Here is a 17,781-nt window from a genome sequence, read left to right as displayed (position 1 = left end):
GTAATTTTACCATTGTGTTTTACTATATCGTCATTCACCATCTGTTTGTACACCTGTTTCCTCTTGTGAGTAACCACAAGAGGAGGAGTGGCTGTTGGCAAACGCATCTGCTTACAACCACGTTATTTGTAATTTGGTTAATAGTGTGCCAAAAATAAAATATTTTTATTACATGCTACTTGCTAAATATGGGTTAAAATGTGACTTGAAACTTCTAGCTAACCGTAATCAAAAGAAAATAATACTAGTAAAACCCGAAAGAAATCAGAGCATAAATGCTAATTGTCTGCACGATTACATGGAAACCAAATTATTTAAAAAGACACCTAAATTGCTATTCTATATAACACAATTTTTATATTTTTATGAGTTGTGTATACGCGTATTCCGCCTTGTGCCACTTTTAAAAAGTGTGTTTTCGAAAGTTAGTTTAAAAAAAATCGCGTCAACGTCATCACCTAACCGGAAGATAACCGAATTGTTGGGGTAGCTTTTTTCACCGCACCACCGCCAGCAGCTAACGGGCACAAGAAGCCGTAGGAGCGGAGGAGAAAGCAGCGCAGCACTTCTCTCTCCTGTGCTTTTACGCTTTGCGGAGGCTTTAACGATCCCCGGGACGCTAGATAACAAGCCAACACATCTGTGTTACCTTACGCCGTTTAATCCTCGATTTAGCTTCGTTTTATATGTTGCAGTGGCGCATGGAGTCCGCGTTGAAAAGGTCGGTGAGGTGTTTTGCGGACAAGAGATCATCCAGCTAATGTTAGCTAGCCGCAGTGAGCCACGGATTGACCGGTGTGGAGAGTGGAGAGGCTCGGTGCTGCTGCTGTCCACTCTGCTGAAGGACTTAACGGACTCTGGTATTTCACCTAAACAATGGGCCTCATATTCGCCAAACTGTGGAGCTTCTTCTGTAACCAAGGTGGGTGTCGGTGAAATTGTTAACGGATCACTAGCCCACCCGCTAGCTGTTCGACGGAGAATAGTGTGAACTGTTAGCCTGTTAGCATAAAGTGAGCAGCAGGACCCGTAATGATAATAAATGAGTCGAGACTTATCCTGCTTCATATCCCCTGTCTCCTTTTCAATTTGACCTGCGTTTGTTTTACCTTTCACGCTAAAAAAAAACAATAATGTGAACTAGAGTTCCCCGTGTTTATCGACGCTGTCAGTCGCTCTAATAGTTAATCTGTTTATCAGTTTATCAACCAGCATGATTACCCCAAAACACAGCAAAGCACGCAAGAGCGCATTCATCGAGTTGACAATCAGCTTTACTTCACTTTCCAGGACGCGTCGCATTACGTAACTTTCGCCTTTCTTTCTAGAAAGGTGTTTAATGTAAACATTTTCCATCCAGATAAAATTTTCTAACCGGAAGGTAAAAAACAAAACAAAACAACGACACAGCAAAATAATCCGAGGAGAGGCTTAAGAAATGCAAACAAACCTAGATAAACCACTCGTGCGTGTGATACTGGGAAATACCACAAAGTTTTGAGATCGCGTTTGTGTCCTGTGAGGGAGTGTTTTGTTTGTTTGTTTAAGAGTATTGAAACTAATCTAAGGCATTAAATAAGCATTCAACCATTTTAACTGGCAGACATAGTGTATTTATACCAGCGTGTGAGTGTTATTATTTTCTGGATGTTGATAGTGAGCTGATAGTGAATTTACATGAAACCACATTGTCTTAATCCCTTTAACTCATGTCACGTTTTTACCAGGCACAGAAGATATCAGAGATGGATTCGTTACTCTCTGGATTATCCAGATAATAGTCGAGGTCTGAGTGAAATTGTTAGCAACATAGTGTAAGATAATTACATGCAATCAACACTGTGTCATTAGGTTACCTGAAGAGGAGTTAATCAGACCAGAAGCAAGGGGCAGTGGCAGCTGTGTGATGGCATTTTTATTGTTTTATTCTTTTCTGAAACGTGTGTGGTGTGCTGCAAAAAAACAGTCTTATTGTGCTTTTAAAAAGTGGACCATGATGTGCTAGAAGACAAAAACATCGGTGTCATAAAATAGTAGCATTCAGTCAGTGTGAATTCACATTGTCCAGTGGTAATACTGTCAATATTTCACCTGAGTTACTATTTTAGAAGTCTCCTGCTTAGATACCAATTTTTAAGCCATCCGTTGGAATTGATCATCGATCGCTAATATGAGCATTCTTCATTTGTTCTCAGTAACATAATACATTTAAAAGGAAATCACGTTAGATGTGTTGGCGTAACGCATTTTTCCCTTTTTTAGGTCAGTGTTTCCAACTGACTGCTCTTTGAAGAGTTGTATGCGTGTCAGAAAAGGACCACTTATACTCCAGTACTTGAAATTCGAATATGATGATGATGATGAGAGTAATGGTGACAGTTTAGTCTTCCTGTTGGGATCATCACAGGGTAGCTTTTAGGAAGCAATAGATATGCAGCATCCTTGTCAGAACTGCGAGCCCCCTGACCAGACTTCCTTCCTCCTCAGCAGCCAGAGTCCACAGAAGGGTTGAAAGTCAAAACCCTTTCGTGGGATATTTTGGCGTGTCAGTGTCAGCTCTGATTCAGCATTTATTTGCATATGTCCTCTTGACAGCCGCGGTTGTAAACTGTGCTGGCTGGTTTTGCTGAATTTGAGCAGAAGCTGCATGGAAAAATTAGGTCGGGAAGTTTTGAGGAAGGAAATAAGCAATGAACTGCTGGAATGCATTGTGTAGACTGGGACCAGGTGTAGTTTATGAACCTCTTATTGCTGCTTTTTGTTTTCTCAGTGGCTGACGATGAAGAGTGTTTTCTTAATTTGCTGTATTTTTTCTATCACAGAGCACAAAGTGATCATCGTTGGACTCGATAATGCAGGGAAAACCACTATCCTCTACCAGTTGTAAGTAGTTACATTTATCACATTTACAGTCAGGAACCTTCTTCTTTCTGAATCTGAACTTGCAAAAACTCTGTGTGTTTGTTTTTTTTAATTATTTTGAAATCAAGTCTTATGAATGAGGTGGTCCACACGTCGCCCACTATTGGAAGCAACGTGGAAGAAATAGTGGTGAAGAACACACACTTCCTGATGTGGGATATAGGAGGACAGGAGTCTCTCAGGTCCTCCTGGAACACCTACTACTCCAACACAGAGGTGAGCGACACGTTTTGTACACTTCACTGCTTTGTGGCGGGTGAGAGGAGCAGCGGTGTTGACCAGCAGCTTTCTGGCAGCTGCTGTGTTTGTTCAGAGCGCAGACGGCAGCAGGACCCGCCCAAGTCAGGGGTCAGCCTTTCACAAAGGCGCCCGTCTGAAAAGCACAAAGCGAGAGTCGGACTCACTCCGATCGTGCCAGAGGCAGATGTGTGTGTTAGTTCTACAATAAACTTTCCTGTTGCAACATCTGCCAGATAAGTTTTTCTGCTCCTGCACTTTCACAGGCAACCCTTTGGTGGGATATTCAGCATGAGGCTGACCTGCGTTCAGGCCCGCATCTGTTCACACATGACCTGACTCGTCAGCTCTTGCTCTCTTACACGTGTGCGCTAAGGGGCAGCGCTGTGTTTCATCCAGAGCTGAAACAAAAAGCTTTCTTTTGCTGTTGTTGTGACACTTGATTTGCTGTTTTCATTCATCGTTCCTCAGCTTCTCAGTCGTGAGGATTTACCACATTTCTGTGTCCTACTTGATGGTAAACTGAATATCTGTGGGGTTTAGACTTTTTTTGTCCTCTGGTTCAACTTCTTACATGTGAGGATTTCTATATATGTAAAATGAATCTTCTAGGAGGAAAATTAGTTGTAGTTAGTTGCAATTCAGCTGTTTTCTAACAGTTCATAGAACATACATTAATCAGAAAAGAGTAATTGCTAATGAAAATAATTGTTTCAGCAGTGTTGAAATTGGTCATCCTCCAAAAAGTCAACGCATTGTATTACCAATTGTTTAAACTAATATACTCTACCAGTGTTTGCAGTTTAGAAGTATCAGACAACAGCAGAGAAGAAGACTATAGGCCCTAAATATCTGTCAAAGTGAGTCGGTGCCCTTTGATTGAGGCAACATCAGACGCGTGGCTGCAATCAGGGTCACATACATGTTGGATGGCGCATGTCGCTGAAATGCTGCCTTTTCCTGGGTCGTTCTGTTTAAATGGCGTCTTTCACATCTCACCAAAATTAACGTGCCTTTGGTCTTTTGTCATACAGCCCCCCCCCCCCCCCTCCCCCGTCCCCCTCTCACATTCAAAAAGGACTATTAGCATAGCAGTCACCAGCACCCGTCGTGGGGCCCTTGGCCCCGGAAATGCCCACCCGCTGTGTTGCATTTCATTGCTGTAAAATGTCCTTTTGAAAAGAAGTGACTCGGTGTGATTTTTGTCTCCTACTCTGCAGTTCATCATTCTGGTGGTGGACAGCACAGACAGAGAGAGGCTGGCCATCTCTAAAGAGGAGCTCTACAGGATGTTGGCTCATGAGGTAACATCTTAACACGTCTTTGTATGGCCCCGAGGAAATAGACAGAACTGACTCTGTTTTCATAGATAGATAGATAGATATACTTTATTGATCCCAGGCTGGGAAGTTACAGTGCAGCAGCAGCAGCAATACACACAATAAGCTATACAAAATATGTTAAAAATAGCAACATACAAAGCAATATAAAAAAGTGTATATACAACAAGTAAACAGTGTAATGTTGTGCAAAATAAAGTAGAACGTAAGGTGCAGTGAACTGAGTATGTAAAATATATAAAGTGTGTAGCGACTGTATGTTATGAACAGAGTTTTAGCTGTTATTGTACAGTGTGATGGCATGTGGCAGGAAAGACTTCCATTCATAGTGGGCATTGCTATGTTTTTTTTCACCAAGGTTAGTCTTTTCCACTCTACCATGTTGTTTATGGTTTCATTGTTCTCTGTCCGGTCGCTCGGCCTTCCCTCAGGACCTGCGGAAGGCAGCTGTTTTGATATTTGCCAATAAGCAGGATATGAAGGACTGTATGTCTGCAGCAGAGATCTCCAAATACCTCACCCTGAGCTCCATCAAAGACCACCCGTGGCACATACAGTCTTGCTGTGCACTTACAGGAGAGGGGTAAGAGATATATGTTGACACATATATATATATATATATATATATATATATATATACATATGATGGTAATCAGTGTGCAGATGTTTTCAGCTGACTTTCTTAAAAATGCAGATCATAAACTCAAGCCACATTTTTCATACAAGAAATCGAAGACACATTCATTGGTTAAATGTGACGTTTAATGTGCAGTTCAGCAAGTTGCTCAGTATACACCAAAGCTGGTTTGTTTGTGTGCTTGAGGACCTTCAGAGCTTTGAATGTCAGTAGTGCTTCAGAACAATCTTCATTTGGTTTGATAGCGTAATTTAAGTTATACATTCATGACTGTGATTGTTGAAAGGCATCACATTAAGTTACCAGTCAAATGTCATCTGTAAGCTGTGTTCATATTTTGTGTCAACAAACCAAGGCTATGACTGGACGTTTATTTGTCATGCCACTGTAGTATGTTGCATGTGTCCACTTAGTGCGCAGCTTCTGACCAGAAGTATAACACACGCTGGCTTCTTGGACTTTTTCACACATTTAAGACTGAAATTAGGTGTTGAAACCTGCCTTGAAGTGCTGCTTTGCATCCTGCAAACCACCAGGGGTCACTGTGGGCACTGAGTTTACAGTCCTGAAGTCATGGAGGTCTGTCTGTGGACACCCCTACTACACGATGCGCCCTCTTAGCAGTTGGGCTCAGGCATCAAAACTACTTGGCTCGTGTTAGGAAAAGATCACATGTAGTCTGTGAGACTGCAGCTGGACAGCATCAAAGGGCCATCACTAATTAGGTTGTAAATGTTTCTTGCAGCAACATATCATGTAGATAAATCACAAAAATGGGAGTCACCGAAGCACCTTTTGAAATATGTCATCTGTCGAAACATTTTTCCTGCGCTGACACCTCACCTCTTTGTTTCTCCAGCTTATGCCAAGGACTTGAGTGGATGACCTCGAGGGCCGGGCTCAGATAGCCCCTCCCTCAGCAGCCGATGGCCTGACTACCTGCACCACCCACACGGTGGCACCACAGCTTGTCTTTACCATATTGTTACTTCTTATTTTTTTAAATGATGAATTTTAATGGACTTTTCACCTCTGGAGATGGCACAGGGCGGCGAAGCAACGACCCTCCCACGGCTGGAGCAGCTGGAAACGTGACCAGAGCCAATGAACTGACCTCAGCGTGGAGGGGAAAAGTTTCTGTTTCACAGTACAGGAGGAGGAGGAGAAGAAAAATAATTTCAGGAGGACGAGGAGAAGAGGAAGTTAGGAGAAAGTCCAGGTGCGAAGCAGGGCTGCTCATTTACACTACATACATATCATGTTACATTACACTACATTATATTCAGAATATGCCACAAACATCATGTTGGTACCCATCTTTGGGAAGATATGGTGCAGCTCCATTTTTATTATTGTTGTTTTGCCTCTGTTTAAGTTTGTTTATGTTCGGGTGAAAGTCGAGGGTTTATGAGCAGTGTTATAAACACATTTAAATGGGACACTAAGTTGTGTTTGGAGTTTCAAGATAATGTTCTCTGAATTTTTTTTAATTTAATTTTATTTTTTTTAAACAGTTAGTCTTAGCACAGCCATTAATTTCTGTTACACACGACTTCAGTTTCATAAGCTACATTGTTTGTGGTTTTTCCCCACACGAGGACTTTTTGGTGGCGTGTTGAAATGTGGTCAAATTAATGAACGTCCCTCCTTATTAACTTTGAGCCTGTACTGGTGTATTATTGAGCCAAACGATGTGTATTCAAAGTGTTGGCATGCAAACCTTTTCTTACAACTGACCATCTTGAACAAATAGAAATTACTTTGACCGTTTATTTAAGTTAGCAAAGCAACTGAATGCCTGAATCGTCTTTATTTCAAATGCAGGTACAAAGCTCAGTCTTAATAACAGTATTTTCAATTTCGACACTATGTTTTATCAGTGATGCATAATTATTTTTATTTTTAATTTATGCTCTTTTTTGGCTTTTATAGACTTGTTCTAGTCTTGTTTTGTATTAACAGATGATCACTGGTGCTCTGCAAGCGTGCGTCCGATCCACTGTGTCATCCTGTCAACATTTCATGCAGAAAATCTGCAGCCATTTTTGGCACACGTTCCTCTTTAATCTTTTTCTTTATATATATATATACTTTTTAAAACAAAAGGGATCAGAACACGCCACCAGTCAAATAGTGGTCACACGTTTTGTCAGAAGCTTTTACTTATCAAACGCCTGGGCTCGAGTTGATCAGTGGTTTCGTGGCGTCGACATGATCCCAACTCGTCGCTTTTGCTAACATACAGTTACGATGCTTGATGCTCGGCCTTAAACGTGCTGTTCTGAGTGTCTGGACGACTGTATGCGTGTGAATCTGACAGTGCGCTCATGATTATTTTTTCTTACCCTTGTTTCCGTTGATAACAGATCTATGCATGTCACTTTGAAACCATGTATACCTTTTGCAAGCTCCACAGTGGCCAAAAAGGAGGAGGTGCATGGGTTTCATTGAACTGGTGTCCATCTTGGTCAGGGAGGTGACTCTGGGTCTCTAGAATATAGCTTTTTTTTGGTGGTATTTTTACTAAACTAAACAGGAAGAAGGGTAAACTGTGCAGCAGCCCCCCCTTGGCAGCATTAAGGTTTACGGTTTGTCGTTGAACGCACAACACAAGGGGACTGATCATGTACTCTTAGTGTGGTGGTGTCTCGTCTCAGTCATGTACTGTATTTCACTTTTGTTTTCAATAAACTTTTGAACCTCAGTAGTTTTATATTTGTTGAAATGAAATGAAATGCTAGACGGGAGTATAAGGAATATAATTTGATGTGTAGGTACAACAAAGCTGGCCAACAAGTTGATTTTTAGCGATTATTTTACGGTCTTCAAAAGAAAAGAACCGAGTCTGTTTCACACAACAGTTTATTCACATCTGTAATATAACCGGCCAGTTAAACGAAGCACAAAGCAGTCAAGAAAAGTCACAGAACTCCTACCCACTTGTAAGGAACGTAAAGAGGAGCTTCTCTATTTCTAAAAAAAAAGAAAAAAAATTATGTAAAACAGCCTTTCTGTAGGTTTTTTTTTTCCTCTAAATTGTACTATACATTCACTTTTCAACAAAGCCTTTGCGTCAGAGGTAATGACCAAAGAAAAACACTGGCAAGACTGACATTTAAAATACAGGAGGGGAGGATTAACCAGGAAAAGGTGTTGGGGGAAGACAGAAGACATTGTCTGAAAGATTCATGGGACAGTAGAACAGCGGACTGACAGAAAACAACAGGACCTCTGTTAAAAGCTGATATGTTTTCCAAGCTGCAAGCCAGGTGCCAACAGTTTCCTTGGCAATGCCCCACTGTTAAGTACAGACGAGCGTTCGCAGTAAGAAGGTTCGGTGACACAAGTTTCAGTTATAAATGCAGCGTTTTTACATTTCAAAGTCAGTGCTGAAAACATCCTCACAGTAACATCACTGCTGCATGTAAGAAGCAACACACAAAAATGGCAAACGACGAACAACGCATGAGCTCTCAGCTGATCACAGAGTCAGTCCTAACTGGGGTTTCATGGATCCAGTTCAGCTTCTTGCTCGAGTTCTCACAAGGCTTAAAATGTTGCAGTTCTTGAGTTGATGCTGGTGTTGTCTGGAGTCCACTTTTTGACATCGTTTGCAAGAAACTCAGCTTGCCTGTAGTCTTTGCTGGCCACTCATCCATAACAAGACCCTCTCCTCAAACGTCTGTGAAATGGTCTCTTTGGATGACAGGACGCGCTTGAAGCTTAGGGTCAAAAAATATATACCGAACTATGAAGGAGCTTAAAGTCGCCATGAGGTCTCAACAAACTGTCCACCACCTCATGGTACACAGTTCACTGCCAGCAGAAGTGAAGCCTTCAGACATGCATGGGCGTAATGTATGAAAAGGACTTTGGATGAGGCAGCAAAATTCCAAAAGACAAAAAAAAAAAAAAACAAAAAGGAGGAGAGGAGGAAAAGTCAAGATATTCTTTGGCCAAAGCCTGTCCATCGTGGAAAATCACACGCACAGAGCTCTGGGGAACCTGACACAAGAAAAGATCTATAAATGTAAATTCTTCAAATGCAACGGTTTTAAAATGCGTCTCAAACAAAAACGCACCCGGCGTCCTTTCCACTGGAAGCATCATCCAGTCACTTCTATGTTGTAAAAGTACGGAGCGATAATGAATCTCACCTGTCCTCAGTGAAGCCGTCCATCTCCTCCTCGTCATCCAGCTCCATGTCCAGCTCGTTGTCGAGACAATCACGGCCATAGCCACTCAAAACGCTGCAGGAGTCCCAAGATATTTTTTTTAATTTAGTTTTTGTTGGATGTTTTCAATATGTACAAGTGCACTTACTGTTGGAAAAAAAAAGTTTCCTCTTGCTAAGCAACAGACTACATACTGATATATATTACATGTAACTCAAATGACTCTGTGCTCACCTGACTGAGCGGCACGTGAAGAATACAATCCTCTTCAGTTTCTTGTTGTAGAAGAAGTAGTTGAAGGACCAGAGACTCCCTTCTTCACCAAAAGGGTCTGAGTCCAGATCAGGGTTGTAGCTACGAACAAACATAACAACATCAGCCTAACACTTCAGCAGCAAAAACACCTGCTGTATTACACAATCTCACACACACCTATGTGCTTGCACATACACACGCTTACCTGTAAATGTCACAGCCCTGCAGGTTGATTTCTTGGTCGATGGCATTCCACAGCTCTGGCCCCAGAGAGTTGAACTCCTCTCCCACAGCCGAGAACAAGCTGCCATTTACTGCATTAGCCACCTGCAGAAAAGTCACAGTACAACAATCACTAAGGGAAGCCTTTTTGTCCCCCATGTTGAGATTAAAAACATCCGCTTTGCCTCAGAGGCCAGGCTCAGTTACAGAACAGGCACACCAACCCAGTTCAGGCTGGGTTCTCTGCTGAACTCGTGGGCCCGCGCCGCACTGAAGTCATAGTCGGGCCTGAAGGACTCGTTGAGCGTTGTGATGAGGTAGAAAAGAGTCTTCCTGCAACACTTGTCACTCAGAGGGTTCTCCCCATCCTCACTGCTCTTTCCCAGCCTGGACAGCAAAACAGAGTTAGGAAAAGAAAGGAAATGTTCCCAGTTGGAAACCACCCTGACCTGCAGTACTCACTGTGAAGGGCTGGTGGTGCTGGTGGACTGGGGGGGGGAGAGGGCTTCCAGGACATGTGGCTCCCCCTCTTGGCAGAACTGCTTGAACATATGTTTGTCATCCCCTGCCATCTTACAGGAGTAGCTCTCAATCCTGCAGGGCAAAAATACTGTTCCATTAAATATGTGACCAATATTCATGTGCTGAAAACAAAATGGAGAAGATTTCAGATGGCTCAAAATATCTGCCAATCCTGTGAGTTTATTTTAACGGCTGTTTAGCTCAACAACACACTCGGGTCACTTCAGGGCATGTCAATGCATTTCATCAAATACATAAACAACACAAAGCAATTTTAGCACTCTATCCACAGGTGCAATGTTCCCTAAAGTATAATAGAAAAACAACCAAGTTAGTTAGTGCTATTCAGGCCTTAATATTACCTGTTTTTTTGTCTAGATGTGCACACTCTGTAGATTTATTGCTTTGGAAAATACAAGTATCAGATCTGGTAATAAACTTATGTATTTAAGGATTCATAGTGAGTGCACAGAAAATTGGACTACAAGATCTCCACACCCCATAACTCTGTTTGTCAAGATAGCCCACTGGAAACCATATCTGCACAAACATCTGACAAGACCAAGCCAGTGCTAAAATTTCCTGCGTGCTCTTTCATGTTTCTGGGTCAGACACCACTGTACACAGATATGCAAGTGGAGGAGGCTGGTGAGCAGTTGTTTATTTTGCCCCCTCCTGCTTAAAAGTTATGCAAGAGCAAAAGGTTGTGCAATTTAAGATAGACCTGACTACTGAGACCCTCACTGGCCTTGCCAGTCTAATTATAGGCATACTGGGCAGCAGTGGATACCACAGTGGAAATAGTTGGCCTGATTTTCCATGACCAGACCTGCCAACAAAAACACTGCGGGTAACCAGAAGACATGACAGACACTGGATGAAGATTATCAACACTGGTAGATTATTTTTAAAGAAGCTACAACAGCAACAAGCTCTGTTAACATCTCTGTCCAACCAGTTGTATTTGTGTCTTAATGCATTTTGTTATGACTGCAGTAACCATTCATGAGAGAGCACCAGCTGTGTTCCTTCTTTCAAATGTATATATTCTGTGAAGCTCTTTAACTGCAGTACAAATACAAGAAATGATTCAGATTATCATCATGTGGCAAAAATAAAAGCTCATCTGTCAGAAATACCAGAAACCTGACAGGTACATTTTTAGTTTAAGTCTGTAGCTTCCGCTATGATGGGCTGTCTCGCTAATCCACTAAGCAGCCTAAACACCAGCAGCCTTGGCAGCACTCAGCTATCATGCAGTACAGCTGTATGTTTATATGTGCGAGTAAATACAACAGCCTCCAAAATAGCCACAGAGTGGTGGTATGAGAGGACACCATGTTGTGCGTCACTCTAGGTCACAACCAGTACAGAAGCTCAGTTTCACCACCCACACTCACCCAACCCTGCACTGATACTGGGCTGCACAGCTCCACAACCCACTGCCCTTTATGTAACTACACTGTCACTGGAACCGTGGGCCTTACATAACTTTAAACACACTGTTGTGTTTTCACAGTTTGCCAAGTCAAAAACAAGCACATCCAGTTTGCTACTTACATGTACTTAGTACATGCTCTGAAAGTAGACTTGTAGCTTCATAGTCTGTTATCATGAAATTGCATAACATTGAGGCACTTGTTTGCTCCACTACCCCAGTTTATGAGCAGTGTTGGGTGATCTCTGAACCAACCACACCTCTCATACATTCATACTGCTCATTTGACGACATGACTGCAGACACGATTTTTATAAAGCGATTAAGGGAAACTTCAGGAGAGGTCAGAGGTTACTCACATTAAATGCCCACCACTTCACAACTTTCTCATACTCAGGTATAAACATAAAGTCTAAAGTCTCTCTGTTACTGTTGATCCTCTAAGTCTCTACTACTGAAATAGAAGCAGTAATGCTATTCGCACAAACACGGCGTGAGATGTGACCCGTGAACGCATCTCCCCCCCTGGCTAATGGGGTGTTTGTACATAAACACATACGCTACAGCTGAAACAGCAAACCCTTCGTAAACAATGCACACAAGAAATCTACCGAGACCGTATTTGTTAGCCAATACTAAAATGACCGTTTGCTTCTGTAAAAGTCTAACAGGACATTTTACAGCAGTGGACTCAGGAGTTCGTGTTGCTGAGGTCATGACTCTTACCTGCCAAGGATGCGAGACTCTCCTGTTTCAACACACAGCCGAGAGCTGAGGGCTTCGAAGCTGGAGTTTTCCAAAAGTTTCATTGCTGGCTGTGAAGAACAAAAAAAGACAACATTGAATTAATCGCCAGTCACATCAGGAGACTAAACTTTTCACCGTGTGTCTCTCTCACTATTTTATATACTGTCTACATACAAAGATAACGGTTACTATAGAAGGATAGCATAGCCTAGCAGCGGTAAGGCTAATTGCCAAGTATCATGTATGCAACCTAATTAAGTCGATAAACGTGTAAGATCTTCAATAATTAACGGTAACATGAAGGGGCTACAGCGCCCCGTGAGGTCACACCATTTCCCTTTTCCACCGCCCCTCCCCCACAATCGAAGTTGACAAATCGTCTTCCTGGTTTGAAATTACACAAAAATTTACTTACCGAGCAATTTTTTTCAGCCCAGGCAGAAAACGACGGGTTCAAAAGTCAAGCCGTTGGCTGTAGACACTCTTCTTCGTAACCTAACGGGTTACTCTGCGAAGCAAAAGATTAAAGATCCCCGCTTTGTTGTTGACCAGCTAATGTTAGCGATTAGCTTGCTGAATATTAACGCTCCTGTCTTCAATTCACAGCCGAGCTATTAATTCGCACTCGAGCTTAGGCATCTTACAAAAGCACTCGGTCGAGAAGGAATTATTCTGAGGCCTTTTAAGTTTATAGAAAAGCTGCTCTGCCCGATTAAATGCGATGAAATTAAATCCAAAGACTGTTGACGTCCGTCGGAGTCTGTCTGCAGCGGCATCCCTTTCGACCTGATTTTACAAAGACGCTCGTATTGGCTAAATCAAGTCGCCTTTTTTAAGCGACTTGATCGGAAAAGTAGCAACTAACGAGCTACCTAGTCTAATATTTTATCGAAATGATTCAAGGGATTTCTCAATCGACGATTACCTCAACTACACATCTATTCTCATCAAAACAACGGAGTGTACTGTACGGTAAAACCCAACCCCTTTTCAGTTATATATGTTCAAACATGTACACGCCCACGATTGTCAAAACCCTCTCTTGATTGGTGGTTTTTCTTTGCCTCTATAATTGACAACTAATGTGATTGGTTAAAACTTGCTCGGTCAATCGCCAGGCCAGAGCCGTGTCAAATGTCTTGACCCTACAACCGCTGAACAAAAATGCAAATTCATAATTGTTTTGCTTATTAAAGGCATTAATATTTTCACTATTGTTTTCCTATTGATCTAGATTTTTTTTTTATGCAGCATTATTTTTCTTTCTTTTTCACTGTGAACACATATTCCCTATATGGCTCTGCATAAAATAGTGGCGATTTAAAATCTGCAGTTTCAGCATTGTCCTGTTCCGAATGTGCCGTTATTTTCTTCATTATTAAATGGTCCAAATTGGTCAGCAGGTATCTCAATTTTATTTGTGCTGGTTTTGAGGTGTCTTCTATTCCGAGTTTGCCCAGTGCATTGTCCAGTTCCATCTTTAATGTAAAACAACCTGCATTGCACTAAATTTCATGAAATGTTCTGATAGATCTCATCCAAGACTTAGCGAAGCCTCAAGCATGAAGCAACTGTATAATGATATGACCAAGAAAAAATTACAAAGAAAAAATGTTGTCCCGTACGACGTTGTTTCACGTCCTTATCACTGAATATTAAAGTGTGTGGTCCTTGTACCGGCCCAGTGGCCTAATGGATAAGGCATCAGCCTCCGGAGCTGGGGATTGTGGGTTCAAGTCCCACCTGGGTCGTGAATAATCAAGAAGTATAATATACTTTATATGCTAATGCAGCAAAACCAACTCCAACTAGCCCCACGATGGAAATAAAATACATTGCAAGTTGTACATGCTGCATTATCCTTTGAACCACGTGTCTACATTTTCATAACAATATAACTTTTGTAACAGCTTGTGTAAAGCCAGTTTCACACATGCAATCCATCCCTGAAATGTTCAGTTGCCCCATCTTCTTTATCATGTGTTGAGTTTTACGGTGGTAAGCTTCCATAAGTGTTACATTATGGCCATCTGCCCGACTGCCCCTTCTACCATCAATATAGCTGCATGTCTGAAAACCACTGGAGCCTGAAAGGTTATCCCAGTAATTTATTGGGAATTATGTGTGAAAGAGGCTTAAGGTAAACATTTCAGCAGAACCTTTTATTGACAGAAATACAAATTGCATACGGAAATAATCTGTAGCTGGTGTTGGTTTGTCAGGTCTGTGTGATGTAGTCACAAACATCCTCCAGGCTTGTGCACTCATTGTCCAAGTACTCCAGGATCACATTTCCCCCATTGTACAGGGGAGTTTCTGGGTGAGCCAGCAGCGAGAGCAGGGAGGCATCCATCCGCAAAGCCTCACCTGTCTGGGGGTGACACAACCGTAACTTCTGCAAGCAGAGAGCGGAGAGGCACAGTCATTCAAGACTCATTCAAGAAATATACAGTGCCATCCTTTTTTTCTCCTCCAGAATATTTAAATTGCAGTTTACAATTTATTCATGCGTTTAATAACCATTAGCCTTGAACTTCTTTGTGATGGAAGGAATTCAAATGGCCGTTGAGTTGTTTTATGAGTTTACAGGACAGAAGATGGCCTATGTCCATGTGTTATGTACTATAACATTATTTTGAGTTTATGCTTAGTTTCAATTGTGACCCAACTGATACAATAACATTGGCATGCAACACAGTTAACATTGGTTAACCCAGTTTCCTGTAAACAAAGTTCTCTCTCCCTGTTGTCACATTTTGTGGGCAGGAAAGTGTTCATACCTAACACCTTCATTTCAGGTTTCAGGTCCTCTTTTCTTTTTTGTATCTTTTTTTTTTTTTTTTTACCTTATTTTAATATGTGCAAGTTATAAAGAAAGCAAGAAAGGTTTATTCAAGACACAAGAAAGTAGGCTGAAAGGCGGGGGAAGCAGACCAGTCACTTAGTGGAAGTTGTTTGAAATTTACTGTTATTATCAGTGACTCCACTCCTTCAATCTGTTACCTTAGCTGTCAGTACATTATTGTTGTTCTTGAGGCTAGCTAAACAGGCTGCGTAATCCACCACTTTGCCCACACTCCATTTGGAACAGAAAAACATGGGTTGGCTGGAGTCTTTGGATTCTTTAGGAAGATACACCTGAAAATATGTTCTTTCTGTCTGGAAAGACAAAAAGGAGAGGAATTGTCAGATGGAGAAAATAATAAACACAGAATTATACACAAATGTACACTGTAGATAACATGTAATTATGTCAATATGAATATATTATTTCACATCACTATGCATGAATAAAATAAAGACAGTTAGGACTTTACCTGTGGCAGTCCCTTGTCTCCTGCAGCATGCAGCTTCAGTTTCATTAATGCTACCTTAGCAGCAGTTGCACTGTTCTTTGCTCCTCTGCGTCCTTTACTTTTGGATCCATCCTTTGACTCTGAGTAGTCACAAGAGCGTAAAAGAAACAGAATTATAAATGTAAAAAGTTGGTTGAGGTACTCAAAAACATAAGCATTTATTATATAATTAACTTTAATGAACCCATGTGGACAAATGAAGAAATTCTGTTTGCAAGCAACTTGTTAAAATACAAGATATACTGTAACTAACCAATAATCTTTTGCACCAGCTCTTTTGTGGCTGCCATTCGAGGCTTTTGGACCTCCAACTTCTCACACTTGTGATCATCTTGATGACGATGGCTACAAAAGAAGAGCAAAAGAAATATGAACCTTTTAGCTTACCCATTACATTGACAAAACAGCACTATACTGAAAATAAACAGGGCAACACAAGAAAAGAGTTATCTTTTGTTTGGCTCCTTCCCTTTGAAGTCTATGAGCTAAGGGGCACTACTAAACACAAGCCGTGTTGTTTCATAAAAGGTTACTGAAAGAGAGAAGAAACCGTAAGCTTACGCCAGACAGAAATGTTTTTCACACTGCGAACATATGACGGGCAGTAATTCTTTTCCCTTGCAATCTTGAAAAGAGCAGGGATAACTTGTGCTGCCACCCTCAGCGTGGGATTCTCTTTTCACAGGCTCCTGAAAACAGCCAGAAGGATTATTAAAAACAAGCTACTTTGTATCTCAGTGACAGTACAGAGGACAAAATCTTATCAAAGAAGGTTAACATCAGGAACATGTAATCAACAACACAGTGTACCTCTGGACATGAATGGGCCTCTCTGCTTCTGTGCTCAAGGCTGTTAGAGACAAAAAGCAAAAGCCTGAATCAGTAATAAAATATATATATGCAATGGACTGAGGTGAAAGTATCAATGTTCACAGTACACTTTATTGGACTATTTCTGTGTTATAAAACATTTACTTCCCTGTACTGCTTTAACCTGACAAAGCATCAGGTAAAAGTATTGCTATGTTTACTAGAGCTATGCTGACCCTAGACTTCCGATAATTAAACTTTTTTATATATATATAAAAGTAAAAAGCTGAATGTGTACACTCTGTGGTAGGACAACTATATTACTGACACCTACAGTTAGGGATCTGAATACTTCCTCTAACTTCATAAGGTCACATGCATTAGGAGATGGTGAATTCTTACCAGAAAACTCCACTGCAGCAATCACAAACAAATGGAAGGAAATCTGAAAGAATGTGCAGAACAGTTCCAGTTAGTTCAACAATAAACTGCAAAACAAAAACAACAAATCACTTGCCAGCCATCTCAAAATCTGTCTGTTAGGTACAACATACTGGTTTGTGGTCTGACAAAGTTACTGCATGGCATTGCAGCCGCTACAAAGTGAGGAGACTCTCTTATCTGGGCAGAAACAGCAGCTAACGAGATACCCGAGTCGAGAAACATAATATCAGGACTATCAACTGTTGTACATACGAAACGTTTTATGTGACAAACTATCCGAGCACCGGTGATCAAAACTATTTAGCTAGCAGCCGTTTAGCCAAGCCAACTGTTACAAACCTGTGCTTACAAACGCCTGCTAGCTATTTAGCTAACATGCTAATCACACTGAAGAGGAGCTCGCTGCGTTTGATACTGACAAACACGGGCATGATATTGTCATATTTTAACATATTTGCTTCTTGCAACGAGATGGAGATGAAGCGGACCTTTCTGGTTGCAGGTATCAATCTGACAATGCTTCCCAATGTCTAATTCAGCCATTACACAGCCGTGAGTCCGCGGATGTCAACACGAACTTTGACCTTAGAAGTGACGTCATTTTTTTTCTTTCTGTGATTTTGAGGATTAATTTAAATTCCTTACTCGACTTTTATAGATAAAATTAGGATGCAGG

At 41.4% G+C, this 17,781-nt stretch overlaps 3 protein-coding genes and 1 non-coding gene across 5 annotated transcripts; 2 read left to right on the top strand and 2 right to left on the bottom strand.

The window, feature by feature from the left end:
• Positions 1-482: 482 nt before the first annotated feature.
• On the top strand, positions 483-7,840 carry arl8 (ADP-ribosylation factor-like 8). The gene is made up of 6 exons (XM_046371085.1): positions 483-922; positions 2,823-2,883; positions 2,991-3,138; positions 4,380-4,463; positions 4,931-5,082; positions 5,996-7,840. Exons 1-6 carry the CDS (start codon positions 877-879, stop codon positions 6,042-6,044), a joined length of 540 nt encoding a protein of 179 aa, XP_046227041.1. The 5' UTR covers positions 483-876; the 3' UTR covers positions 6,045-7,840.
• On the bottom strand, positions 5,240-13,480 carry maf1b (MAF1 homolog, negative regulator of RNA polymerase III b). Of its 2 annotated transcripts, none has more exons than XM_046371082.1 (8): positions 12,911-13,480; positions 12,475-12,563; positions 10,251-10,382; positions 10,013-10,175; positions 9,772-9,893; positions 9,546-9,665; positions 9,294-9,386; positions 5,240-6,273 (listed from the first exon to the last, which is right to left on the bottom strand). In XM_046371082.1, exons 2-8 carry the CDS (start codon positions 12,555-12,557, stop codon positions 6,252-6,254), a joined length of 735 nt encoding a protein of 244 aa, XP_046227038.1. In that variant the 5' UTR covers positions 12,558-12,563; positions 12,911-13,480; the 3' UTR covers positions 5,240-6,251. The 2 variants fall into 2 exon arrangements, with proteins under 2 accessions (XP_046227038.1, XP_046227037.1); XM_046371081.1 differs by lacking the exon at positions 5,240-6,273 and adding an exon at positions 7,981-9,141 and having other exon boundaries at positions 12,911-13,479.
• Positions 13,481-14,173: 693 nt separating this feature from the next.
• trnar-ccg lies at positions 14,174-14,246 on the top strand. Its single transcript has one exon. It is a non-coding gene; the product is annotated as a tRNA-Arg (tRNA).
• Positions 14,247-14,636: 390 nt separating this feature from the next.
• Positions 14,637-17,733, bottom strand: zfand1 (zinc finger, AN1-type domain 1). The gene is made up of 8 exons (XM_046371078.1): positions 17,594-17,733; positions 17,064-17,106; positions 16,662-16,701; positions 16,413-16,540; positions 16,105-16,196; positions 15,813-15,931; positions 15,499-15,654; positions 14,637-14,890 (listed from the first exon to the last, which is right to left on the bottom strand). Exons 1-8 carry the CDS (start codon positions 17,646-17,648, stop codon positions 14,714-14,716), a joined length of 810 nt encoding a protein of 269 aa, XP_046227034.1. The 5' UTR covers positions 17,649-17,733; the 3' UTR covers positions 14,637-14,713.
• Between the last annotated feature and the right edge of the window lie 48 nt (positions 17,734-17,781).

This window comes from Scatophagus argus, chromosome 18, assembly GCF_020382885.2.
Source record: "Scatophagus argus isolate fScaArg1 chromosome 18, fScaArg1.pri, whole genome shotgun sequence".
Classification (NCBI taxonomy): domain Eukaryota; kingdom Metazoa; phylum Chordata; class Actinopteri; family Scatophagidae; genus Scatophagus; species Scatophagus argus.
Note: the sequence above shows the minus strand (reverse complement) of the source record. Positions and strands in the feature narration are given on the sequence as shown.

Coding starts and splice junctions, on each gene's coding strand:
- arl8 (XM_046371085.1), top strand. CDS start 877: ATGGGCCTCATATTCGCCAAACTGTGGAGCTTCTTCTGTAACCAAG. Junction 923..2,822: donor GAGCTTCTTCTGTAACCAAG/GTGGGTGTCGGT, acceptor TTTCTATCACAG/AGCACAAAGTGATCATCGTT. Junction 4,464..4,930: donor ACAGGATGTTGGCTCATGAG/GTAACATCTTAA, acceptor GCCTTCCCTCAG/GACCTGCGGAAGGCAGCTGT.
- maf1b (XM_046371081.1), bottom strand. CDS start 12,557: ATGAAACTTTTGGAAAACTCCAGCTTCGAAGCCCTCAGCTCTCGGCTG. Junction 9,666..9,771: donor CAGGGCTGTGACATTTACAG/GTAAGCGTGTGT, acceptor GTTTGTTCGTAG/CTACAACCCTGATCTGGACT. Junction 9,387..9,545: donor TTCACGTGCCGCTCAGTCAG/GTGAGCACAGAG, acceptor GGACTCCTGCAG/CGTTTTGAGTGGCTATGGCC.
- zfand1 (XM_046371078.1), bottom strand. CDS start 17,648: ATGGCTGAATTAGACATTGGGAAGCATTGTCAGATTGATACCTGCAAC. Junction 16,197..16,412: donor GAAAAACATTTCTGTCTGGC/GTAAGCTTACGG, acceptor CTTCTTTTGTAG/CCATCGTCATCAAGATGATC. Junction 15,932..16,104: donor GCTGGTGCAAAAGATTATTG/GTTAGTTACAGT, acceptor GTGACTACTCAG/AGTCAAAGGATGGATCCAAA.